This window comes from Macaca thibetana, chromosome 8 (assembly GCF_024542745.1).
Source record: "Macaca thibetana thibetana isolate TM-01 chromosome 8, ASM2454274v1, whole genome shotgun sequence".
NCBI lineage: Eukaryota > Metazoa > Chordata > Mammalia > Primates > Cercopithecidae > Macaca > Macaca thibetana.
In genome coordinates, this window is record NC_065585.1 from 3955941 (window position 1) to 3976665 (window position 20725).

The window sequence follows — 20725 nt, forward strand, 5'->3', positions numbered from 1 at the left end:
CCTTCTCCAAAGGCAGCAGCATCCCCAGCTTCTACACAGTTGCACACGAGGCAAGCGTCCTTGGACCTCGCCACTGTCCCCAGAGCAGCTCTTGGAGAACAACAGTGCAGATAAAGCCCCTGGTTCTGCGTCCACCACGTTGCTCATGAACCGTCTGTCGCCCTCCTTGGCTGTGCTGCGCGGCGCCCTCCTGGCTGTGCTGCTCCTCCGCCTGCCCGCAGAGCCACTGCTCACTGCAGCCTGGCCTGTTTGTGAACCTGTGTGTGTTGTGCACTACATTTCCACACCATTTATTGAATGATGCGCTTCTGGAGGAGACTTTTACAGATATGTACATTCTTAGCCCCAGGCTCAGAGTAAAGGAGTTGAGAACACACCCACAAACCGGTGCCCGTAGGCCCGCAGCACCACCCCGAAGTGGGGAGAGGGGAAGGGTGTGAAGTGGCCCCGATGTTAGTTGAGACCCAGGAAGATCCTCCCCGTCCCATGGATCCGGGCGGCTGCCCCCGGCTGCCCTCGCAGGATGGTCTGGAGGGCAGAGGAGGGCTCTGGGAAGCATCCTGCAGGCCCCGCTCTGCACATCCACGCGTGTCTCCCCTGCAGCACGGCAGGCGATGCGTGTGGCGTCTCAGAGCTGGGATCCAATCACAGTGTCGGGCAGCCAGTTTCTCATTTTACTTATTTTTGAGACAGGGTCTCGCTCTGTTGCCCAGGCTGGAGTGCGGTTGTGTGATCACGGCACACTACAGCCTCGACCTACCAGGCTCAAGCAATCTCAAGCGATCCTTTCACCTCAGCCTCCCAGAGTGCTGGGACGACAGGCACTGTCCCCACCACTGGGCCAAAAGGCATGTTGTGGAACCAGGCTCTCCGGAGCCCTTTGGGAGCCAGCCCCCTGTCTCTGAGTCACGCTCAGTTCCGTCGGAGCACCCTTCCCGCTGGGGTGTGTTGTTCCCATGTAGCTGTTTTCCCTTGGGAAGGAAAAGTCCTGTCTCCCCTCCTGTTGATTGTTTTCTTCTTGGTTCAGGAAGTATACTCAAGGGAAAAGGAAAATCATGTAAAAGAAAAAAGGGGCGTTCTTTGTTGCAGTCTCAGTTTGACTCATGAGTTAGAACTAGATTAACGTGAGAGCCTAACTTCTCTCCACTCGACAAAGATCGTGAGCAATAGAGCATCTGAGAATGAAGAAGTGACGTCTGCAGATTTATTTGTGGGGGAAGTCAGGTTTATTCTTGTCCGTCTCATTCAGGAGGCTGGGTGTGATGACTAAAGCTATGCTCACTTTATATTTGTCCATTTGTTTAAAACACCAGACTTTCCATTCTTCATTGTCGTTCCGTGTGAATCGAGATTCCTAGGATACGGTTTGTTGTAGCTTGAAGCTCGCCTTTTCTTCCTCTGGGAAAAGTCTACTCTTTAAAAGCCTGCCTCACACAAAACACTGGAAGTTTAAAAAAATACATGAAGTGCTGGTCACTTCCCTCCACTCCCTGGGTTGTGTGGGGCCCTGACCATTTGATGCCGGGTGCTGGTGGGAGCAGGTGTGCAGAGATGACTAGGCCTCAGCCCCACACTGAGTCACCTGCAGAGGCCATGCCCTCCAGAGCCCAGTCTCATGAGCCAAGCCCTTCTTAGGAACTCAGCATGTTGCCTCTAAAACTGGGAGCCTTCTTATGCAACTGACGATGGCTTAGTGTTGAAATCCACCTGAAAACACATCTTTGGCAAGAATTGAGAGACATTCCTACTGTGTTCAGGTGAAAATGCACCTCATGATGCTGTGTGCGTGCGTGTGCGTGCGTGTGTGTGTGCTTTGCTCCTGCACCCTCCTGGAGTAAGCACGCACTTTGCTAAGCAGGTGACTAAGCAGTTGGTTACTTTCTTTCTGCAGGACGTATCTAACTGGGCAACTGTGTGAAACTTGGAAGCTGAGTTGTGTTGCAATTCCCTTGCCTGGGAGGTTGGCAAGTATTTTAATAGTGCACTTCTGCAGTTCAGATACACTCGATGCCTTTCCGGAAGTTCCTGTGTGTGTGATGACACTCTGAAAGGGGTTCAGTAAACCTATTTTGTTTTGTCTGACAACACCCAGTGACCCAGGGGTGTCTGCAGATACCACACTCTTGGTTTGTTTTCCGATTTTGAAAAACCACACTCAGCACCTAGCTAACCCTAAACAGTTTCCTTTCTGGCAGGAATAATTCCTAAGGGACATGTGTGCCCCAGTCACGGGGGTCACCCAGCAGGGCTTTGTCACAGCAAGCATCTGGGGACTAGAGTGGACCCTGCAGAAATTCACCGCGTGGCCCAGGCAGCAGCTCTGGCTCATAGCATCCGGGTGGTTGAGATTTTCTCCGTCATGCTTCTGGTCTGATGGTTCTTTCCTCCCCATACTAACTCAGATGAGCTGGAAACTGCTGTTGAGGAACCTGGGGAGACTTTACTAGAAGAGTACCTTGCACTGGGGTTTCCCAGGCGTCCTTCATAGCACCTCCCACAGCCTGGGCTTTCATGGGGCTGCGTGTCTGCAGCTCCTCAGGGCAGGGCAGCCTGCTCTGCCCCCCGCCGGCCTCCTGGCAGCTATACTGTGGATGCAGGCACCCCACATCTAGTATCATGCCTGGTATTGGGGAGGGTGCTAAATAACTCTATACTCAAGGGCTCTTCGAAGTTACAGAGTGAGCAGTGTCTCTGTAGGGAGAGGGTGGTGGATGTTGGATGAAGCTGGAGAGCTTGGTGCCTGCTGCCCTCCAGGGGCCGGGGGAGATGCCGTGGTCGGGGAGACTGTGAATGGCCATAGCTGGATAGACTCAGTGAAAAGCTGTGTGATTCCACTCCTAGGAGGGCCCTAGAAGTGTCAGATTCATAGAGACAGAAAGCAGAATGGTGGAGGCTGGAGGAGGAGAGAGGAGTGCATGTTTCGTGGGGACAGAGTTTCAGTTTGGGAAGATGACATTGCTCTGGGGTGAGTGGTGGTGATGGTTGCACAGCAGTCTAAGGGTACTTGCTGCCCCTGAGCTGTGCACTTACAGTGATTAAAAAGGTAAATTCGATGTTGTGTTGTTTGATCACAATATAAATGTGAAAAAAATTGAACGACTTGACAAAGCTAAAAGTTGCATTTCCTGCTGACTGGAGGCTTAAAGCTTGATGGTGACGCAGGCCCAGGCTTGGAGCTGCGACTGCCCACTCTAGTCCAGTGGGAGAGGGTTTGGAGACTTGGGCAGGCGTCTGCTGCCCCGGTGTCCTAGGCATCCACGGTGCAGCACAGGTGGCCTGTGGCCAGCTAGCTGCACACCAGAGGGAGAACCATGTATGTGGGCTGGACAGCATTCCAGAGATCTTGACCAAAATAGTTGAAAAACTTCTTGTGCAAGGATGTTTTGTTTAGACTGGAAGCCTGGATTTCCTTGCATTTCAGATCATTGTATTTTTTAAACAATAAAATGTCAACTATGGTAATTTTTCCCAAAGAGTTACACGCCTATTATTCTTTCATCAAGTACTTACGGAGCACCTACCTGCTAGGTGCTGGGCATCGTGCCCAGGGCTGGAGGTGAAACGGGCAGCCCGAGGCCTCCAGCTCACTTGGAGACACGAGCACGTGACCTGGCGCTCCCAGTTCGGTGAGGTGAGAAGCGTGCTGAGAGGAGACACTGGCCTGCTGTGCACTCGCTCCAGGGATCATGGAGCGCCACGTCCGGGAAGGCGTGGAGGGTGGCGGTGAGGGACACCGTGTGGCTTTGGGGTGAGGGTTGTGATTTTTGCTGGAGGAGAAACATTAGGAAGGACAGTTAAAATACAAGGCATTAGCTGCTCGCTTCTAAAGGTAAGCATGGAGTACAGGGGAACAAGGCGGACGGACACCCAGCGCCATGCAGGCAGAAAGAGGGGCTGGAAGCCAGGGGGCACTGTCTCCAAGTTGCAGGGGTGAGTAGGGGTCCGTGAAGTAAGGGTGGCCCTGGGCACAGTCTGGGCTGTGGTGTAGTGGGGAGACCGTGGCATTTATGGAAATGGTGACTAGTCTAGCATGGCAGAAGTGTGTGAGCTCAGTGCAGAGTGGTGTGACAGGCAGGGAAGGACCATATCACAGGAGGCCTTACATGCCACTCCAGGAAGGTGATTTACAGAGAAACCTGAGCAATTCTGCCCTTTTTCAATATTGTGCATATGAGCAGTGGTAAAGTAACAGTTTTTAAATCCTTTATGGTAAACAATATATCATATTTTGGCAATTTCCAAACTTACTAGATGACTATAATTTTCAAAATCTTAGAACATGAACCATAGACATTTGAATTAAGACCAAAAAAATCAATTATTTCTGCAGAAAAATGATCATTTAACAAAAGCCAAAAGGAAATTAAATATTAACAAAACATCACAAATATGTTTGAACCGATAGGACTAGATACCAGCTAGCTCAGGGACCGATGGAGGTTCGTGTTAATCTGTGGGGCCATGTGTTAGTGCTGTCTGTGGCCAGCCCTCTGTACCCTCATCCACTGGGCACCGCCTAGTGACTCTCTGAGGAAGGGTGCACTGTTCTCAAAGGAATTACTCCATAAATGTTTAATATTTCCCTTAAACATGTATCAAAATAAAGTTAAAGTACGGAAATACGTGGGCTTTTTGTGAAAGGAAGTTTTAGAATAAATACGGCAGTTACTTTGCCCTTAAAAGCAATTAGTATGCAATGTGTCCACCAGCAAGATGCTTCCCAGATGATGGTCATTTTGTCATTTAAAAAAACGGACTATTTAGATGTTACAGAAGATACGTACACGTGTGATTATGTGAGTAGTAAGTTAATAGGATTTGTCTTTGGGTGCAGAATAGGTTGTTCGCCCCCTTTTTAAAGTGAAGCATGGGCTTGGATGTGTAGACATATTTTCTAGCTTATACACGACTTGGGAACGTCACAGAAACATTAAATGTTGAATTGGAAGTAACTGTTAGACACTTAATACCAGAGGATTTAGGTATAGATGTGTTACACAATGGAAGACTTCGGGGAAACTGAGAGTTTGAGTTCCAGTGTGAGGGCAGTCAGGGCTGGGTGAGCGGGAAAGTCTGGGGACAGCTTTCTCTGGATGTCCGCATGTTGAGTTAAATATGGCTTGGGAAGCCAGTGCCTGGACTTTTGTGTTAGGGATGAAAGTCATCAGGGACAGTCGGCACTGCAGGCTCTACTCAGGCAGGGGAGAATCCAGGCACTGACTGTAATGTTTTTGTTTTTGTTTTTGAGACGGAGTCTCACCCTGTCACCCAGGCTGGAGTGCAGTGGCACGATCTTGGCTCACTCTAACCTCCACCTCCCGGGTTCAAGCGATTCTCCTACCTCAGCCTTCTGAGGAGCCAGGATTACAGGCACACACCACCACACCCGGCTAATTTTTTATATTTTCAGTAGAGATGGGATTTCACCATGTTGGCCAGGCTGATCTCGAACTCCTGACCTCAGGTGATCCGCTCACCTCAGCCTCCCCAAGTGCTGAGATTGCAGGCATGAGCCCACCACGCCCAGCCAATTCTTAATGTTTTGCACATTTCAATCCAGTTGTTTATTTAACTTTTTGAACATGCACACGCTTACATTTTTCATTTGAGAACGTGACTAATGAGAATTGCTGCCCATGTTTTGATGGCGAGGTTTCTTTTGTTTTTGACCTACTAGCAGTTTTGTGTAATGCCTGCCCCTCTCTTCCTCTTCCGTAAACCCAGGACCTGAGACCTAAGCTCTGAAACGCTTCCCCATTCTCTGCCAAGCCCAAGGCCAGCCTGGCTCCCTGTGGCTTTTTGTTTTCTTCGGATAATTCACCAGTTCTTATAAGCTTACTTTACGTTATAATCGTTGTGGGGTTCACAGAGGGTCTTTGGTCCTTCATATTCTTCAGAATACGAATACGTCCTCCTCCGTGACAGCCGAGCATGGTTTAACTGCAGCCGCACCGGAAGTGCACTCTGTGGACACACCGGCTGTGCCCTGGGTTGAAGTGCCCCTCACGGTAACCTGACACTCATGATTTATAAATGGAGCCGCCTGTGTGTCTCATGCATTTAAATTGCTTCACCTGCATGAAGAAGCGGGCGGCATTTGAGCAGTCAGTGCTGTTCCCTGTTGGTTTCATATCCCCTGCTTTTCAGCACTGCTGCTGCTGTGGATCAGGGACTTCAGAGTGTGACAATCCTGGACAAGCCTTAACAAGCCCAGCCATGGCTCCTGTGGGTAGAGAGCTGAGCGTGGTCACCTGCATCTTCACTAGGAGATGAAGCAACAAACTCAGTGCTGGGAAAGTCAGTTTTGGTTTGCAGAGGGCCTGCCGAGAACCTGCGAGGTAGCAGGCGCTTTTCTGTCCTCAGGGAAGGCAGACCAGCGCAGGGACACACATTTAAACAGCCGGTATCATGGTCACCAAGGGGGAAGGCCGTTCCAGGCTGGGGAGCAAAAGCTCACAGTGACGCAGTCCGGGGAGGTCGAGTCCCGCCGGAGCCCAGCTGTGCTGGGAGGAGGGGCCGGAGCGGAGTGTGGAGGTGAGCTGCATCCAGCTTTCCTGTGCCAGTGCAAGACCTCTCCGAGGCCTGTTGTCATTAGTGTAGTTATCAGGGAGGTCATCTCAGGCCACCACCACAGCCATGGCAGGGTCTAAGGGCCCTCTCCTGGCTGCGCACAGGAGAATATCCCAGGGCAGGCAGTCTGCATCAGGACCTGGGGTAGATTCAAGCTGGCAAGTTATACACTCCCTGTCCACCTCTGGACCCTTTGCTGGTGCACACGGAGTTCTTTTGGGGAAGCCAGGCCACCCAAGACCCTGTTTGGGTAGAAAGATGCTAAATATAGTAACAAGAAAGGGAAATGTCAAAATGGGATAGCAAATAGGGTTCAAATCGCCAGCCACGAGCAGGGAACAAACACGGATGCCCCTCTTCAACACTGGCCGGGGAGCCCACCCCGCACCTTTCAGTCCTGGGAAGAGCCCAGGCTAGGCCCACGAGGAGGTGGCCTCTCTGTCTCTAGAAACCAGGGCTCCAAAGGGAAAAGTGACCTCCTTGAGGTCCTGATGGCGAATGAAGAATCTGAATTGGAGCCACCCTTTCCTTCAAACCAGGATGCCCTCCACCAGCACCATCAGGCCAGGGCTGAGGTTTCCGAGGGACGAGATGTGAATTAGGCCTCAGTGGACATAGCGAAGTCCCCACTCAGGTGAGCAATGCAGGCCCCGATGTTGGCGATGATTCACTAATGGTTTATGCGGACGGCGAGCTGTTCAGGATGACTCAGTTCTCATAAAAGCCCAGTGATGATGTTTACAGATTTCTGCAGATCAGGAAACGGACACTCAACAGAGCTAGTCGATGGTGGAGCTGGGATTCAGACTCAGAATCAGCCTCCACTCAACCATGGTGCCATAGTGCCGGCCTCTGAAGGCCAGCTCAGCCCAGAATCAGGCCCAGCCACAGACCCACTCGACCTGCCTAGCCAAGGCCCCACACCAGGGAAAAGAGCAGAGCAAAACGGGTGCCACACTCCACAGCCGTTTCCCAGGGGCATGCCATCTTGGGCAGAAGTGTCATAAAGAGAGATATTATTAGAGGGTTTTTTATTTCATTTTCTTATTTATTTGTTTGTTTGTTTATCGTGAGACAGCCTATGTTGCCCAGATTGGAGTGCAGTGGCGCACTCCTGGCTCACTGCAACCTCTGCCTCCTGGGTTCGAGTGATGCTTGTGTCTTAGTCTCCCAAGTAGCTGGGATTACAGGCGTCTGCCACCGTGCCTGGCTAATTGTTTTCTGTTTTTACTGCAGATGGCGTTTTACCATGTTGGCCAGGCTGGTCTCGAACTCCTGGCCTCAAGTGATCTTCCTCAGCCTCCTAAAGTGCTGGGATTACAGGTGTGAGCCACCGCACCTGGCTGGTTTTTTTTGTTTTTGTTTTTGTTTAATTTTTAAATACCCAAGATCTTTATTGAGAAACCGTAATAATAACCATCAGTAAGAATTCATTTTTTCCTTAATTTCCACAAGCTTGCTAGTTTTAACTTAATAGCATTCTCAAACCACTTCTAAACCAGTGTGTGGCAGGAGGCAGGGTGTAATGAACAAATGTCTGCAGCCCAGCTGTGTGCTGGAACCAGCTCGTACTGGCTCCTGAGAGCCAGCTTAAATTTTCAAAAACTTTGTGGGCTGATCGTTAAACACATGCATTGTGGAAAAGTTACGTGCTTACAGTTGATTTAGGTTAGCAGAGTTAACGCGCACTTAGCACTTCCTGTTGCCCGACTCCCTTTCGCCTCGGTGTGTCTGCCTGCCGTACCTGCAGGGCACAGGTGCTTCTCAGCACTGGCTGCCGCTCCTCTCGACTCCCGTTCAGTGACGTCACCTCAGCAGCTTGAGATTGGGCGGGGTGGTAGCGTCTGCACCACGGAAAGTGGCAGCCACTGAAAGGAGACGCCAGTCCAGCCCAAGCTGGTCGTGAGGCGCTTACCTGGGAGCCACTGAGTGTGTGTGTTCACCTTGCAGCTCGTGAGCACTCACCTGGGAGCCGTTGAGGGCGTGTGTTCACGTTGCATCTAGTGAGCGCTCACCTGGGAGCCACTGAATGTGTGTGTTGACCTTGCAGCTCGTGAGCGCTCACCTGGGAGCCACTGAATGTGTGTGTTGACCTTGCAGCTCGCTCACCTGGGAGCTGTTGAGGGCGTGAGTTCACCTTGCATCTCGTGAGCGCTCACCTGGGAGCTGTTGAGGGCGTGGGTTCACCTTGCATCTCGTGAGCGCTCACCTGGGAGCCGTTGAGGGCGTGTGTTCACCTTGCAGCAGCAGCGTTCCCTGTCTTCACGTGAGGCCATGGCGTGATCATTCCCTGCTTGGGCATTTGGGGTGTTTCTGGCCATTCATTATAATCAGAGCTATAAACAGCAGTATATAAGGGTGGCAGTTGGGTTTCCCCTCTGTCCCTAATTCAAACCATAAAGCCTTATAGCTGAAGGGGACATTTGCTGTCATCTTATCCAAGCCTTGGACGTGAACCAGCCCATGGTCAAAGCATGGTGTGCAGAGCAGTGGGGCTGGCGTGTGATGGATTGTTGAGATTCCACGGCCTCATGTGCAGGAGTCTGAGGTGGGTTCCCCCGCTCAGTCCCTAGTATCTGTATGAGCTTGGGCAGATGATATAATCCATTGGAGGCTCAGCTTCACCCCGAAGACCCCTTCTGTAGGCCGGCTGCAGAGGTGAGATGCAGAGCCTGAGTCGGGCACTTGGCATAGGGCCTGGCCCCACTGGAATGTGCTGTTTCTGCCATTTTAACTGGGCCTGGGCAGTGCTATGTGACCTGGAGCCTTGGTGACCTGGGCGCTACTTTCCAGTGCCCGTGGAGAGAGGAGAACCTTGGTAAAGAACGGAACTGGGATCTCCTGATCTCGGGCCGTTTGCCCTCACCAGGCTCTGTTGAGAGGTGACCGGCACTTAGTGTCGCAGTGTACTGGGCCTTCCACACTCGGACCAGTCTCATGTGGCAGTAACTTCCTAGTGGCTCAGCGCCGTGTGGGGAGAGTGCTTCCTACTGTGCCTCTCAACGTAGTGGGCTGGGCAGGGCCCACAGTGGCTCTGTGTCTGATGGGGACGGGGGTCCCCCGTGGTCCCTGGGTCTCTGCCTGTGCCTTGGTTCTAGGGTTCTTTGTCTAGAAGATGCCAGGTGGCCGGGTGACCCGAACACTCAGTGTGGGTACCACAATGCCAGCTGTCCGCCCACCTGCTGTTGCCAGGTGCTCCCGCACATGACATCCGACTCCAGGTAGCTGCACAGCAGCCCTCTGGGAGCAGCCCTCCTAATGTGTCCTGTTGATCCAGTGGTGACCTCATGATCCAAGCTTTTGACCTCGGGGACTTGACTGGTCATCTGGTCCACAGAGTACTAGGTTGGACCAAACCGGCCTCCTCATGGTCCTCCCCCCACCAGCTTGCAGTGTGGCCTTCACGGGGACCTCCGTGTCCCAGCCCAGGCACCTTTGAGGGGTCCCTGCTGCCTCTGGCGTGAGGGGCCACGCCCTCAGCCCAGAGCCAAGGCCTTCCTGGCCTGGCTGCCGCTGCCCTGTCTCCGGCGCTCCTTCCCACACTGTGCCCTTCATCCTACCCTCTGCACCCGGCCTGGGACCTGCCAGGTCCTTTCTCTTCCGGGGTGACCTTCAGCCCTAGAAACGTGACCGAATGTGGCTCCTCCCACACTAGTGTTCTTTGTTTGCAGAGAGGGCCTGTCAGATGCTGGTCTTTCCCCCATTTCACAGGGGAGAAGACAGGCTGGGAGGGGTGGGGGAAATGCCTCACTGGGTGTCACATGCTGTTGCCGCTGCCACCATAGTGTCCCTGGAGCAGGAGGTGCTGCCCCAGCACCTGCATTCCTGAGTCCCCGGGTGGGGCAGGTCTGGTTCCACGTCATCGGAGCTGTCATCAGCGCCGCGTCCCAGTTTGGCAAAACGCACTCACCACGTCTGTGCCACGTGCTCTTCGGCAGTATTGCTCTTCTTCTCATTTCTTCAGAAAATGGACAGTGTCAGCACTGCACTTCCCTGGGCAGGAGACTTCAGGTGGCTAATTCCACAGGAAGATAGTGTCAGGTGTAGGTGCCGGAGCAGCGGCCGGACCCTCCCCAGGTGCAGCGTGAGCTTGGGCAGCAAGGCCGGGGCAGCGGAGGCGGCACTGGCCTGGGCGCTGCTCCTGGCAGTCCCCAGCCATCAGGGCCCTTCCTGCCCCGCTGCTTACCCCATCCCAGAGCTGGGCACACCTGGGGCTTCAGACCTTCAGGTGGCCGCCGGAGCTGCTGTCTCAGGGCCTCTCTCTGGCACAGCTGTTTGTCTCCAAGGACTGTCCTGTGAGTGTACGAGGCCCTGCTGGCTGTGCTGGGAACCCTCGGCACCCACAGGTCTTCGCGGCCGTTTCCCTCTCTGCCTTCTGTCCCGAGAGGCTTTCTGATGGAAGGGCGGGGGCTTCAGGAGTGGCCCTCCCTTGTTGAGATGGGGTGCTCGATAGCGCCTTTAACTTTGAGGAACTCCGGGGCCTGGCCCTGATAGCCACAGTGGGTCTTACTTGAGTCGGTGATGCAGAAACGGAGGCCTGTGCTTCTTCACCTTCTGGGAAACCTACTTCCAAGAGTCTACTCACCGGGCCGGCTGTGTTGTAGAAAATAGTCTAATACGGCCTCTGATATGTAATTCATTTACCGAGAGTAAGTGGACTTGCAGAGAACTTTCTTACCATCGTATGATGGTGCTGTGGTGTTATCCTTCCAGCGTTTTGAACTCACTGCCCGTGGACGTCATCAGAACACCACGGCCGCAGGAGTGCAGGCAGGGATCTAGTGTTGGGCGCTGAGCTGTGCGCGCCATGTTCTCCTTTAATCTCCAGAATGCCCACCTTTCCCAGCATGCCCATTTACATGCAGGGCAGCATGTTCGAAGCCCAGGCTGCTCCAAAGTCCCGCAGCCAGAGTCCTGCAAGCTCAGAGCTGAGCATCTCTGCCCGGAGGCCATGTGGTCCCTGCCGTTGGCCAGGCCCTGGCTGTGAGGGAGGTGCAGGTTGGGAAGTCTGGCTCATCACCCGGCGGGTCTGTGGCCAGGGCCCACCTAGCACGCGCTGGAGTGGCAGCAGGGTCTCTCCTATGGGTGGAGGCCGTGGTCTGCGGGCGCCGTCACCCACCATGTGCTTGTTGAGAGCCTCCTACGACGCGGTCCTGGACGGTACGGATGCCTTAAAGCTCATGGCCTTGGCAAAGGAGTGCCTGGACGCCAGGGGAGCCGCCCCTGCCCGGGGAAGGCACTGGCCGGGCCCTCCCCAGTGGCCATGGCTGAGGCCCTGAGTGGAATGTGAGCCTGGTGTTTTCTAGAAGAGGAGGTGGGGTGGGGTGGGCGGCTGGAGTCTGGTATGGAGAGGGAAGCGGCCTGGCATGGGCTGCCCAGACAGTGGGTAGGGTAGGGTCTTGCGGGCTGCAGGCAGGAGGGTGGACTCTGAGGGCACTGGACGCCGCGGCGGGTGTGAGCAGTGAGTTTTTAGGTGGTCACTCTGGCTGCAGGTGGTGGGTGGGTTATAGAGGATGAGGGAGGAACCAGGGGTCAGTTGGAAGCCTGCTGTGCTCACAAAACTCTGCTCCTAAGAGTGCAGCTCTTTTAAGGGCACTAAGCAGTTACTGAGTGTCAGGTAAGGGGGAAGGTCGAGTACTTCAGGCAGAGGCAGCAGTGTCTGTGACGGTCCCATGGGCGGGAGGAGCTGATAGGAGACAAGTGTATGACGGGGATGTGTGGCTGAGGAGGCAGCGGCACCTGGTGCCAGATGGGCTGTGTGGCGGGTGGTGTTGGTGCGCGGGGTCCTGCCAGCATGAATGGTGGGTGACAGAGCCTTTTCTCTGAGATAGGGGATCCCAGAGGAGGTCTAGATATGAAGCGGCAGATCAAGAGATGGGTTTGGGATGTATTGAATTAGAACTTTCCTTTCTCTCCTCTGCGGCCTGGGGTAGCTGTCGGCTTCTGAAACTGATGAGGCAGCTGAGGGTATGGCCAGCTTTGACCCCTAAGCTTAGCGAGGGCTGCAGGGCATGGACTGCATTTTGTGCTCTTCAGGAAGCTTCCGGAATCTCAAACCAAAGGCCATATGGTTGCTTATACAGCTACGATAACATCACTGTGTCATCACAAAGATGTTTGCTTATTGCAACATCTGTTTGGAAGAGCCGTGAGGATGGGTGGCTGTGCCGATAGGGCAGAGAGCAGCTCATGTTCCAGCCGCGGGGGGTGCGAGCCCCATGAGCCAGCCAGTGAAGACAGGTGACTGCCAGTGAAGACAGGTGACTGCCAGTGAAGACAGGTGACTGCCAGTGAAGACAGGTGCCCACAAGTTGGACACAGGGGTCGGCTCTGAGACAGTACAGCAGCTGCAGAATGTTCCTGCTGGCTTTCTGGAGCGTCAGTGTCCTGCTTGAGCCTGGCCGAGGGCCTCTAGCCAGGCTGTTGAGGCGCCCGTCCTTGTTGAAGAGGAGAAACAGTGGCCCCCTGGGAGTTGCTGGGGGGCACTTGGCACAGGGCTGCAGGGACAGCATCATCGCCCTGGAAACGAAGTCCAGCCTCAGGGCCGTCCCGTCCAAAGACCCTTCGGAGTCTACTGAGGTCAAATTAATGGAGTCTTCAGAAAGGCTAGAATGCGCAATTTCAAAACAGCTGCCTCCACCCAAATCACCCCATGTAAAGCTTGCAGTGAGCCACAGCCTCTTGGGCACCCGACAGCTCCACTCCACACAGCTCTCCCCTCAGGGCTCTGCCTCACCCTCTAGAGATGAGGCGCTGGGTCCCGGCTTTCAAGTTTCAATTCCTCCTCTCCTATGAAAGGCCAAAGCCCGGGAACTTATTGTCTCCTGCCCCTTCACCGCCAGATTCCCCCGCAGGGCTCAGGGAGCCATAGCTGGCACTCTGGGAGGGGCTGGGTGGGCCATGGGTGTTGGAGTGGGGAGGCAGCACATGTGAGAACACTCAAGATGCTGCTGTCCCCTCCACCCTAAATGACGGCCCGTTTGCAGTAGGCTCAGAAAAAGCACCTGATCTTGCCCTTCTTTTCACCCCCTCCCTGCCTTCCTGTGGCTCTAGTGGTTCTGGAACATTCCTTGCAGCTGTGGGGCCCTTGCCAGCACAGAGCCTCGGTGCCAGGGGACCCAGTGCCAGTGGCCCTTCCCCTCTTGCAAGCAGGTGGCCCGAGCCCTGGGGGCCCGGCTCCCCTGGCCCAGTGTCTTTCCTGTCTGAGGCCCTTCAGAAGTGGCTCCCGACAGGGTTCCTTGACTTAAATTCATCAGAGGTCACTCAAGGATGCTAAGCCTTTCCCACGCAGGACTTGTGCTCACGAGTTTCACGGCACTGTGGCATTTGGTCCCAGCACAAAAGTATATCTCTATGTGGAAGCTTTGTCCATTGAAAGAAAGGATGCAAGTTCCTGTTCCCATTGCGGATCTTTTGTTAAACATTTATAGGCGACTTTCCCACTCCTGGCACACCCCCCGCCCCCGCCAGCCTCCCCCCACCAGAAAGTCCCAGTTTATCACACACGGCACTGTGAACAGGAGCCGCCACACGTGACCCGAGCGTCGCCCGTGACCTCACACAGCCTGCGGCCCAGCGGTGACACAGTGAGTATTTCCTGTGAACAGGGAACCTTCCTGGTCCCACCATTGTTGTTCAGCTTTTCCCTGGGAAAAAAACAAAACTTATTTACTGGGCCCGGCGTTGTGTTTGTGTGGAGCCGGGCTGGGAAATGCCCCATCGGAGGCGTCCCAGTGGCAGCCCCCTGCCGCGAACCGGGGAGACCGAGTTCTCACCACGGGGGACGGCGGAGCAGGATCCGCAAGGCAGGCAGGCGGCAGCTGTGCCCTCCCAGGGCCGCTTTGAAGATGTGATGAAAAACGTTTATTTTTCTTGCCAAGATGCTTAAAACAAAGGGAGCTGTCCCCTGTTACTCGGGACCACTCAGTCCTGCAGCCCGGCTCTGTGGGCACCCGGTGGGCATCCCGTGGCCGTGCTGCCTCAGGTGCTGGGGACTGAGATGGAGCTGCTGCCTTCCTATTGGGCTTGAGCTTTCCTTGCAGCCTGGAATTGAAATTGACTTTTAGGCCGACTGGGGAGGGAAGAATGAGACACAGACACTGCTGGCCCTGTCCTGGCCCCCTGGCCTCTCTCTCCATCCTCAGCCTGACCTGCTGGTGGTCCCTGCGGCCTTCACCCCATGACCACTCCCGAGGGAAGCCTCCTGCGACCCTGGCAATGCTCCTTCCCTGTGTACCCCAGTCATGGGTCTCCTGCTCTGGCCAGATTCTGGGTTCCTCCAGAGGGGACAGGCCAGCACCTGGGGTGGTGCCAAGCCCACAGAGAGGTTCAGCAGCGACAGCTGTCGTTGGGTGTAGATGCTTGGTGCTAAGGTGCACCACCCCTTCCAGGGAAAGTGCACGGGGCAGGGCACCTTGCGCACCAGCATTGAGAGCGCCCCAGCAGGAGGCCCCATGTGGTTCTTGCAGCACTGAGCACCGTGGGTGGGAGGCACAGGTGGTGGTGCCACGGCGGGCTCTGCCTTTCCACTGGTCCCCTTAGAATGTGCCAAGTGCCAGTTCCGACGTGCAGACTTGGGCTTGTCTAAGCAGAGGGGAAAGATGAGAAAGGAAGCCCTGCAGTGTCTTGTTGAGGATTGGAACACGGCCCCTGACACCACAGGGTGTAAAGTTAAAATCACGATGTCAGGCCACGAGGAACAGTCAAAGGCTTCTAGGCACAGTCCGTGACAGCTGTGTGGTTTGAGGGGCCGCCCTGGGTCCCAAGGCAGGCCAGCCAGGTGTGGGGGTGAGTTAGTGGGGGGTCAGAGAGAGGCGTGGGGGGGCCTGACCCAGGGCTGGGGGCTGGCAACACAGGAGAGACCGGGGCCAGGGCTGCACAGGGGCCAGGTCAGCTGCAGGGGCTATAGGAGTCAGAGCTGAGGGCAGAGGGGAGGAGGCTTGCTGGTGGAGGAAGACCTGGGGCCAGGTCCCACCAGGCTCTGGAGGGACCTGTGGGGCAAGGGTGGAGAAGCGGCCTCTGCAGGAGGACTGGGAGCCAAGGGCCTGGTCTGGGCCCAGTGGTTCCCCCAGTGCCCTGTCTCTTGTCTCCTGGGGTGAGAAGCCTCCCTTGTGGGGACGGCTGCCTGGTCCAGGGCTGCTCGGACCCAGCATCTTCCCGTCTCAGGGCTGGCAGCACGAAGGCAGGACAGGCCTGTGCACGCAGCACCCCCTCTAGATTGGGTGGGCTGGGTCGCACCTGCAGCTCCTCCCCGCCCTCCTGACACCCAGCCAGCGCTCGGGGCAGAAACCAAGTAGGAAGGTGACAACTGGAAGAGGGAATGCCTGGGTTTCTCACTTGGCACCACTTTTAACCCGACTGTTGGCCTTTGTTGATGCAACACAGGGTGGCTAAAACTTGGATGGATAACTTCACTCTGCCTTTCTTGAAGAACCCACAGGCAGAGTTAGGGTGGAGTTAGGAGATGGGGCGGGAATTTCAAACCCTCGTGTTAAATAAAACCATGGACACTCTCAGAGGAATGTAACAGTATAGTCTGTGACGTATCAGTCACAGTGGATACAACTAGGATACAACTCAGTGTTATTAGACATTTTTTTTTAAAAGGAAAAGGCGACCCTTGTTGGAGGATGGCAGCAGTGGAGGCTGACCCGCGATGTCGCACGTCGCACTGGTCAGAGGGGTGTGTGTAACTGCGCCCAAGAACAGAAAGCACGCTCAGAATGGAGAGCAGGGAGTCCCAGCAGAGAAACGGTAGCTACAGAAAAAGAGCCAAGTGGAAATTCTAGGTCTGAAAAATAAAGTATCAAAATAGAAAATGAACCAGATGGGGTTAACAGCAGATTGGAGAGGACAGAAGAGTCAGTGGACTTAATGATTCGTCAATGGAAATGATCATATGGAGATTAAAGCTTGAAAAAAGAAATGAAGAATGCTCCAGGAAACAGAGGGATGATCTCAAAGGTCTGTCTGTCATGGGAACCTCAAAAGAAAGGAATTAGAGAATGGAACGTAAAACTTTTGCAGGGGCAGGTACAGTGGCTCAGCCTGTCAGCTCTTCAGGAGGCCGAGGTGGGCAGATTGCTTGAGCTCAGAAGTTTGAGACCAGCCTGGCCAACATGGCGAAACCCTATCTCTACAAAAAATACAAAATCTAGCCGCCGGGTGTGGTGCACACCTGTACCCAGCTACTCGAGAGGCTGAGGCACAAGAATTGCTTGAATCCAGGAGGCTGGAGGTTGCAGGGAGCCAAGATTGCACCATGGCACTGTAGCCTGGGTGACAGAGCAAGACTCTGTCTCAAAAAAAAAAAAAAACAAAACAAAAAACCTCCACAGCTTTGAGGTAAGACATAACGGAATGTTTTCTAAACTTGGTGAAATGTATAAATCTACAAATTCATGAAGCTCCAGAAAGCCCAGCCAGGATGTGTGCACAGAAATCCGTATCTAGGCTCGTCATTGTCCAACTGCTGAAAAGTAGCAGTAAAGAGAATCTTTAAAGCAGCCGGAGGAAAAGAGATCATTACATACAAGAGGACACTCATGGGAATCACCACAGCCACCCTGTCAGAAACCACGGGGTTCAGAACACAGTGGATCACATCTTCAAAGATCTGGGCTGGGAGGAATTAACCCAGAATTCTGTGTGCAGCAGAAATATTCTTCAAGAATAAAAGTGTAATAAAGAGAGTTCAGACAGAATCGAAGAGCATTTGTCGTCAGCAGAGCCCCTCCTATTAGAAATGCTAAAAAAAAAAAAAAAAAAACCTACAGAAAATCCATCAGGCTTAAGAGAAGGGCTGTCAGATGAAAAGTCAGAGTTTTCAGAAAGGAAAGAGGACTGCTGGAAATGGTAAAGTGGGTTGGTTCAGGTCAGCTAGCATTCCAGCCCTCTGTGGGTCACAGGTCCCATCTGGTGCCAGACTGGGGCGAGTGGTGCGGAGAGAGGAGGGAGCGGTCTCTCGGGAGCGCAGTGGGCGGCTGAGGTGGCTTCAGTGCTGTGTGGAAAATGCAGGACCTGGCGTGCCCAGGGTGGGCGGGGGCCTCCTGGGTGGATGGCTCTCAAGGAGTTTGAAAAGTGACAGCAGGAGGGGTTCCCAGGCAGGGAGGTGAGAACCAGCGTGCTGCTAGAGGAGACAGAGCCCTTCTGGGAACCCAATCCAGAGGAGCCAGGGCCGCACACGGGCCCCCTGCCTGTCTGTGTCGCTCAGGAGCAGCCCTCCCCTCCCCACCATGACCGAGATGCGGGGGGAACAACGTGGCTTCCCAGGGCTATGTCCTTGGGGGTGGTCCTGCCCAAATGTGACCCAGAGGCAGCCAGCTTGGGAGCCCCAGCTGGGTTTGCTGACATATTGGTACAATCTGCATGTGGTGGGAGTAATAACCGCCTCCCATTCTTTCTGAAGTTTTGAGTGTCGCGCCCTCTGCGTAGTTTTGATAAAGAGACTTTTCTGGGAAATAGGCTTCCTGATGGATAATTATTAACAAGGGCAGGGACTCGGCTCCAGTGAAGCTGAGGAACCCGCGTCTGCCATGTAAACTCTCACCCATCTAGCGGACATGCTCCACAGACTTCTCGCTTCCCGAAACATCAGTCCTTTCTGCTGACTTCTAGTAGGAATAAAATTCACCCTTCCTGAAGTTGTGTGCAGTGCAAAGGTCAAAGCAAACACCTTAAATTCTCGGCCGAACGCGTATTTGAGTGGACACATTAGCAATAATTTTAAAAGGTGCTTCCCTCCTCCTCTGAAAATGATTTCCTCCTCCCACACAAGCTTATTTTTCTTGCTAGTTCAGCACAATATTCTCAATGGATTTTGGCAGTGTAAAATGTTAGCCAGATGAACCGCTGGTGTGCCAAGCACCTTTACTTTGTGAGGAAGCGTTTTACTGACATACAGCATGGGGAGAGGGCATAGATCTCAAGTCCCCTGCGGGATGAATTGGCACCACGTGATTGAAGCGTGGGACTCCCATCCGGATCAAGAACAGACACCCGGCCCCGAAGCCCACCCCACTTCAGCCACTGCCCCCTGCGAGGGCAACCGGCACCCAAGTTCTCACAGTGGAGAGTCCTTTCCACGCCTTTGGACGTCACACGACAGGCGTCAGAGGTGTGTGGTCATCTGTGTGGGCTTCGCTTAGCACTGCGAGTGGGCTCGTGTGCACGGCTGCACGAGGCAGCTGCCCGTTCCCATGCCGTGGTGCTTGTGACTGCTGACATTGCGTGCCCGCCTGGTTGGCGATGGACACACAGGTTTCTGTGATAGGGAGGCAGCGTGTAAACTCAGGGACAGAGTTTGAAATCAGGTAACCCTGGGCTGAAATCCTAGCTGTGTGACCTGGGGTAGATTACCTAACCTCTCTGAGCTTCAGTTTCCCTGTCTACAATAGGCACAGTATTTCCTACCTCCCTGGATGGTCAGGAAGGAGAATGTAAGCGTGATAGGTGCCATCTGCAACCCTTTGGCTCCAGCTGGACACACTTATGGTGCATCCCCCCACCCCCACTCAGTAGCCACACAGAACAGCCTTTTGCCGGCAGTGGGGACCCTCTGCAGGACCCTCTGTGGTACATTTTCAGCCAATGAGGTCCGAAGTCGTGGGCCCTTCCTGCCTCTGTGAAGCTGCAGTCACCGTCCTGCTCTTGTAGACCGTCTGGTGTCAAGGGACAGTGGCCCTGTGCCTGCCACCCTCAAAGTGGCCTTCAGCAGCCCCGAGGCCCTGGTCAGCGCCAGCAGTGTGGAGGGGCTCTCAGCCCTGTGTCCAGCCCCGGGCGGGGCGCCCTCCATGTGCCTGCACAGTCAGTGTGTGCTGCCCCTTAGGCTGGGGCCTGTGCAGGTGAGGCCCACTGGCCCTCCAAGGCCTGGGTGCTTTTCTCTGGCCACCTGATGTTTATAGTTGGGGCCGGGTTGATTTCAGATCATCTGGCCTTGCAGAAAAAGGGAAGTCTACTCCGTGGAGACAACCTGAGTGGGGGGTGTGCGCATGCGTGCATGTACACAGAGGCACCTGCCTGTCGCGGGGCTCCCAGGCAGACTGTGGCAGAGCCCGGCCAGTGCCTGCGTGTGCGACGGCCCTCGTGTCCCTTGCAGGCCTTCCGGAGCAGTACTACAGCCTCACCTGGTTCCTGAGCCCCATCCTTGGCCTCATCTTCACACCTCTCATTGGGTCTGCGAGTGACCGGTGCACCCTGAGCTGGGGCCGCCGGCGGCCTTTCATCCTCGCCCTCTGCGTTGGTGTCCTCTTTGGCGTTGCACTTTTCCTTAACGGCTCTGCCATCGGTAAGTTTCTCGGCCACACCTGGCGTCCTCACAACACAGACGAGGGCCTGGCCCTGGGTAGCTCCACTCAGTAAAAGCTGAATGGTGTTGAATATTCAGGCTGACCCTCTGTGGGCCTGGCTGGGCAGCCGAGGCCGCCCTGGCGGTAATCACCCGTGGTAGCACTGAAGCCGGCCCCATGTGGGAAAGCTGGAGGAACCTGTTCACAGGGAAACGCTTCCTGTTGTGATCATTTGTTTTTAATGCGTATCTGACACCACGTCCTGTTTCCAGCATTCTTTCAGAAATTATCTTTTCTTTTTTTGTTCTCCTTTTCTTCGACTTGGTGTTAAAATGTCCAGAACCTGGTTTGATGTTTGTGTTTTGCCTTCTTGGTTGTTGTTTCCTTTTGAATTAAAGCACCTCTGTGTGGGAAAATAGTTTTTTCCTTGAGGGCACCCATCAAAAACTGTTAAAAACATTTTTCTGGCAACAGCTTTTTGAGACAGAGGAGCTTAATCTGTCTTCTGAACTAGAGGAACTTGCCCTGGGTCTGCACTGATGCAGAGGGAGCTGAGGAAGTTGAGCGGCAGGAGGAGAGGCCCTGGGACGCTTCTCAGAGCCCGAGTGGTCACTGGCCGTGGGGTGGGCTTTGTCGCCAACAGGCGATGCCTCTGATTGTGTGCAGGGGTGCGGCTGCCCTGGCGCCTGCTGGGCGCGGAGCTGCCGGCCCCCTGTCTGTCTGTGTCCCTCAGGAGCAGCCCTCCCCTCCCCACCATGACCGCGATGCGGGGGGAACAACGTGGCTTCCCAGGGCTGTGTCCTTGGGGGTGGTCCTGCCCAAATGTGACCCAGAGGCAGCCAGCTTGGGAGCCCCAGCCCCTCTGCCTC

At 54.5% G+C, this 20725-nt stretch overlaps 1 protein-coding gene and 1 pseudogene across 5 annotated transcripts in view; both read left to right on the top strand.

The window, feature by feature from the left end:
- LOC126961749 (uncharacterized) overlaps nt 1–20725 on the top strand; it is a 191613-nt pseudogene that overhangs the window by 157353 nt on the left and 13535 nt on the right. The gene's annotated exons all lie outside the window — the stretch shown is intronic.
- Nucleotides 1–20725, top strand: part of SLC45A4 (solute carrier family 45 member 4) — a 98899-nt gene that overhangs the window by 64639 nt on the left and 13535 nt on the right. For all 4 annotated transcript variants that reach the window (XM_050802388.1, XM_050802385.1, XM_050802389.1 and 1 more), the window contains exon 3: nt 19667–19855. In XM_050802388.1, coding sequence (XP_050658345.1) covers nt 19667–19855 — 189 coding nt within the window. The remainder of the gene's footprint in view (nt 1–19666; nt 19856–20725) is intronic.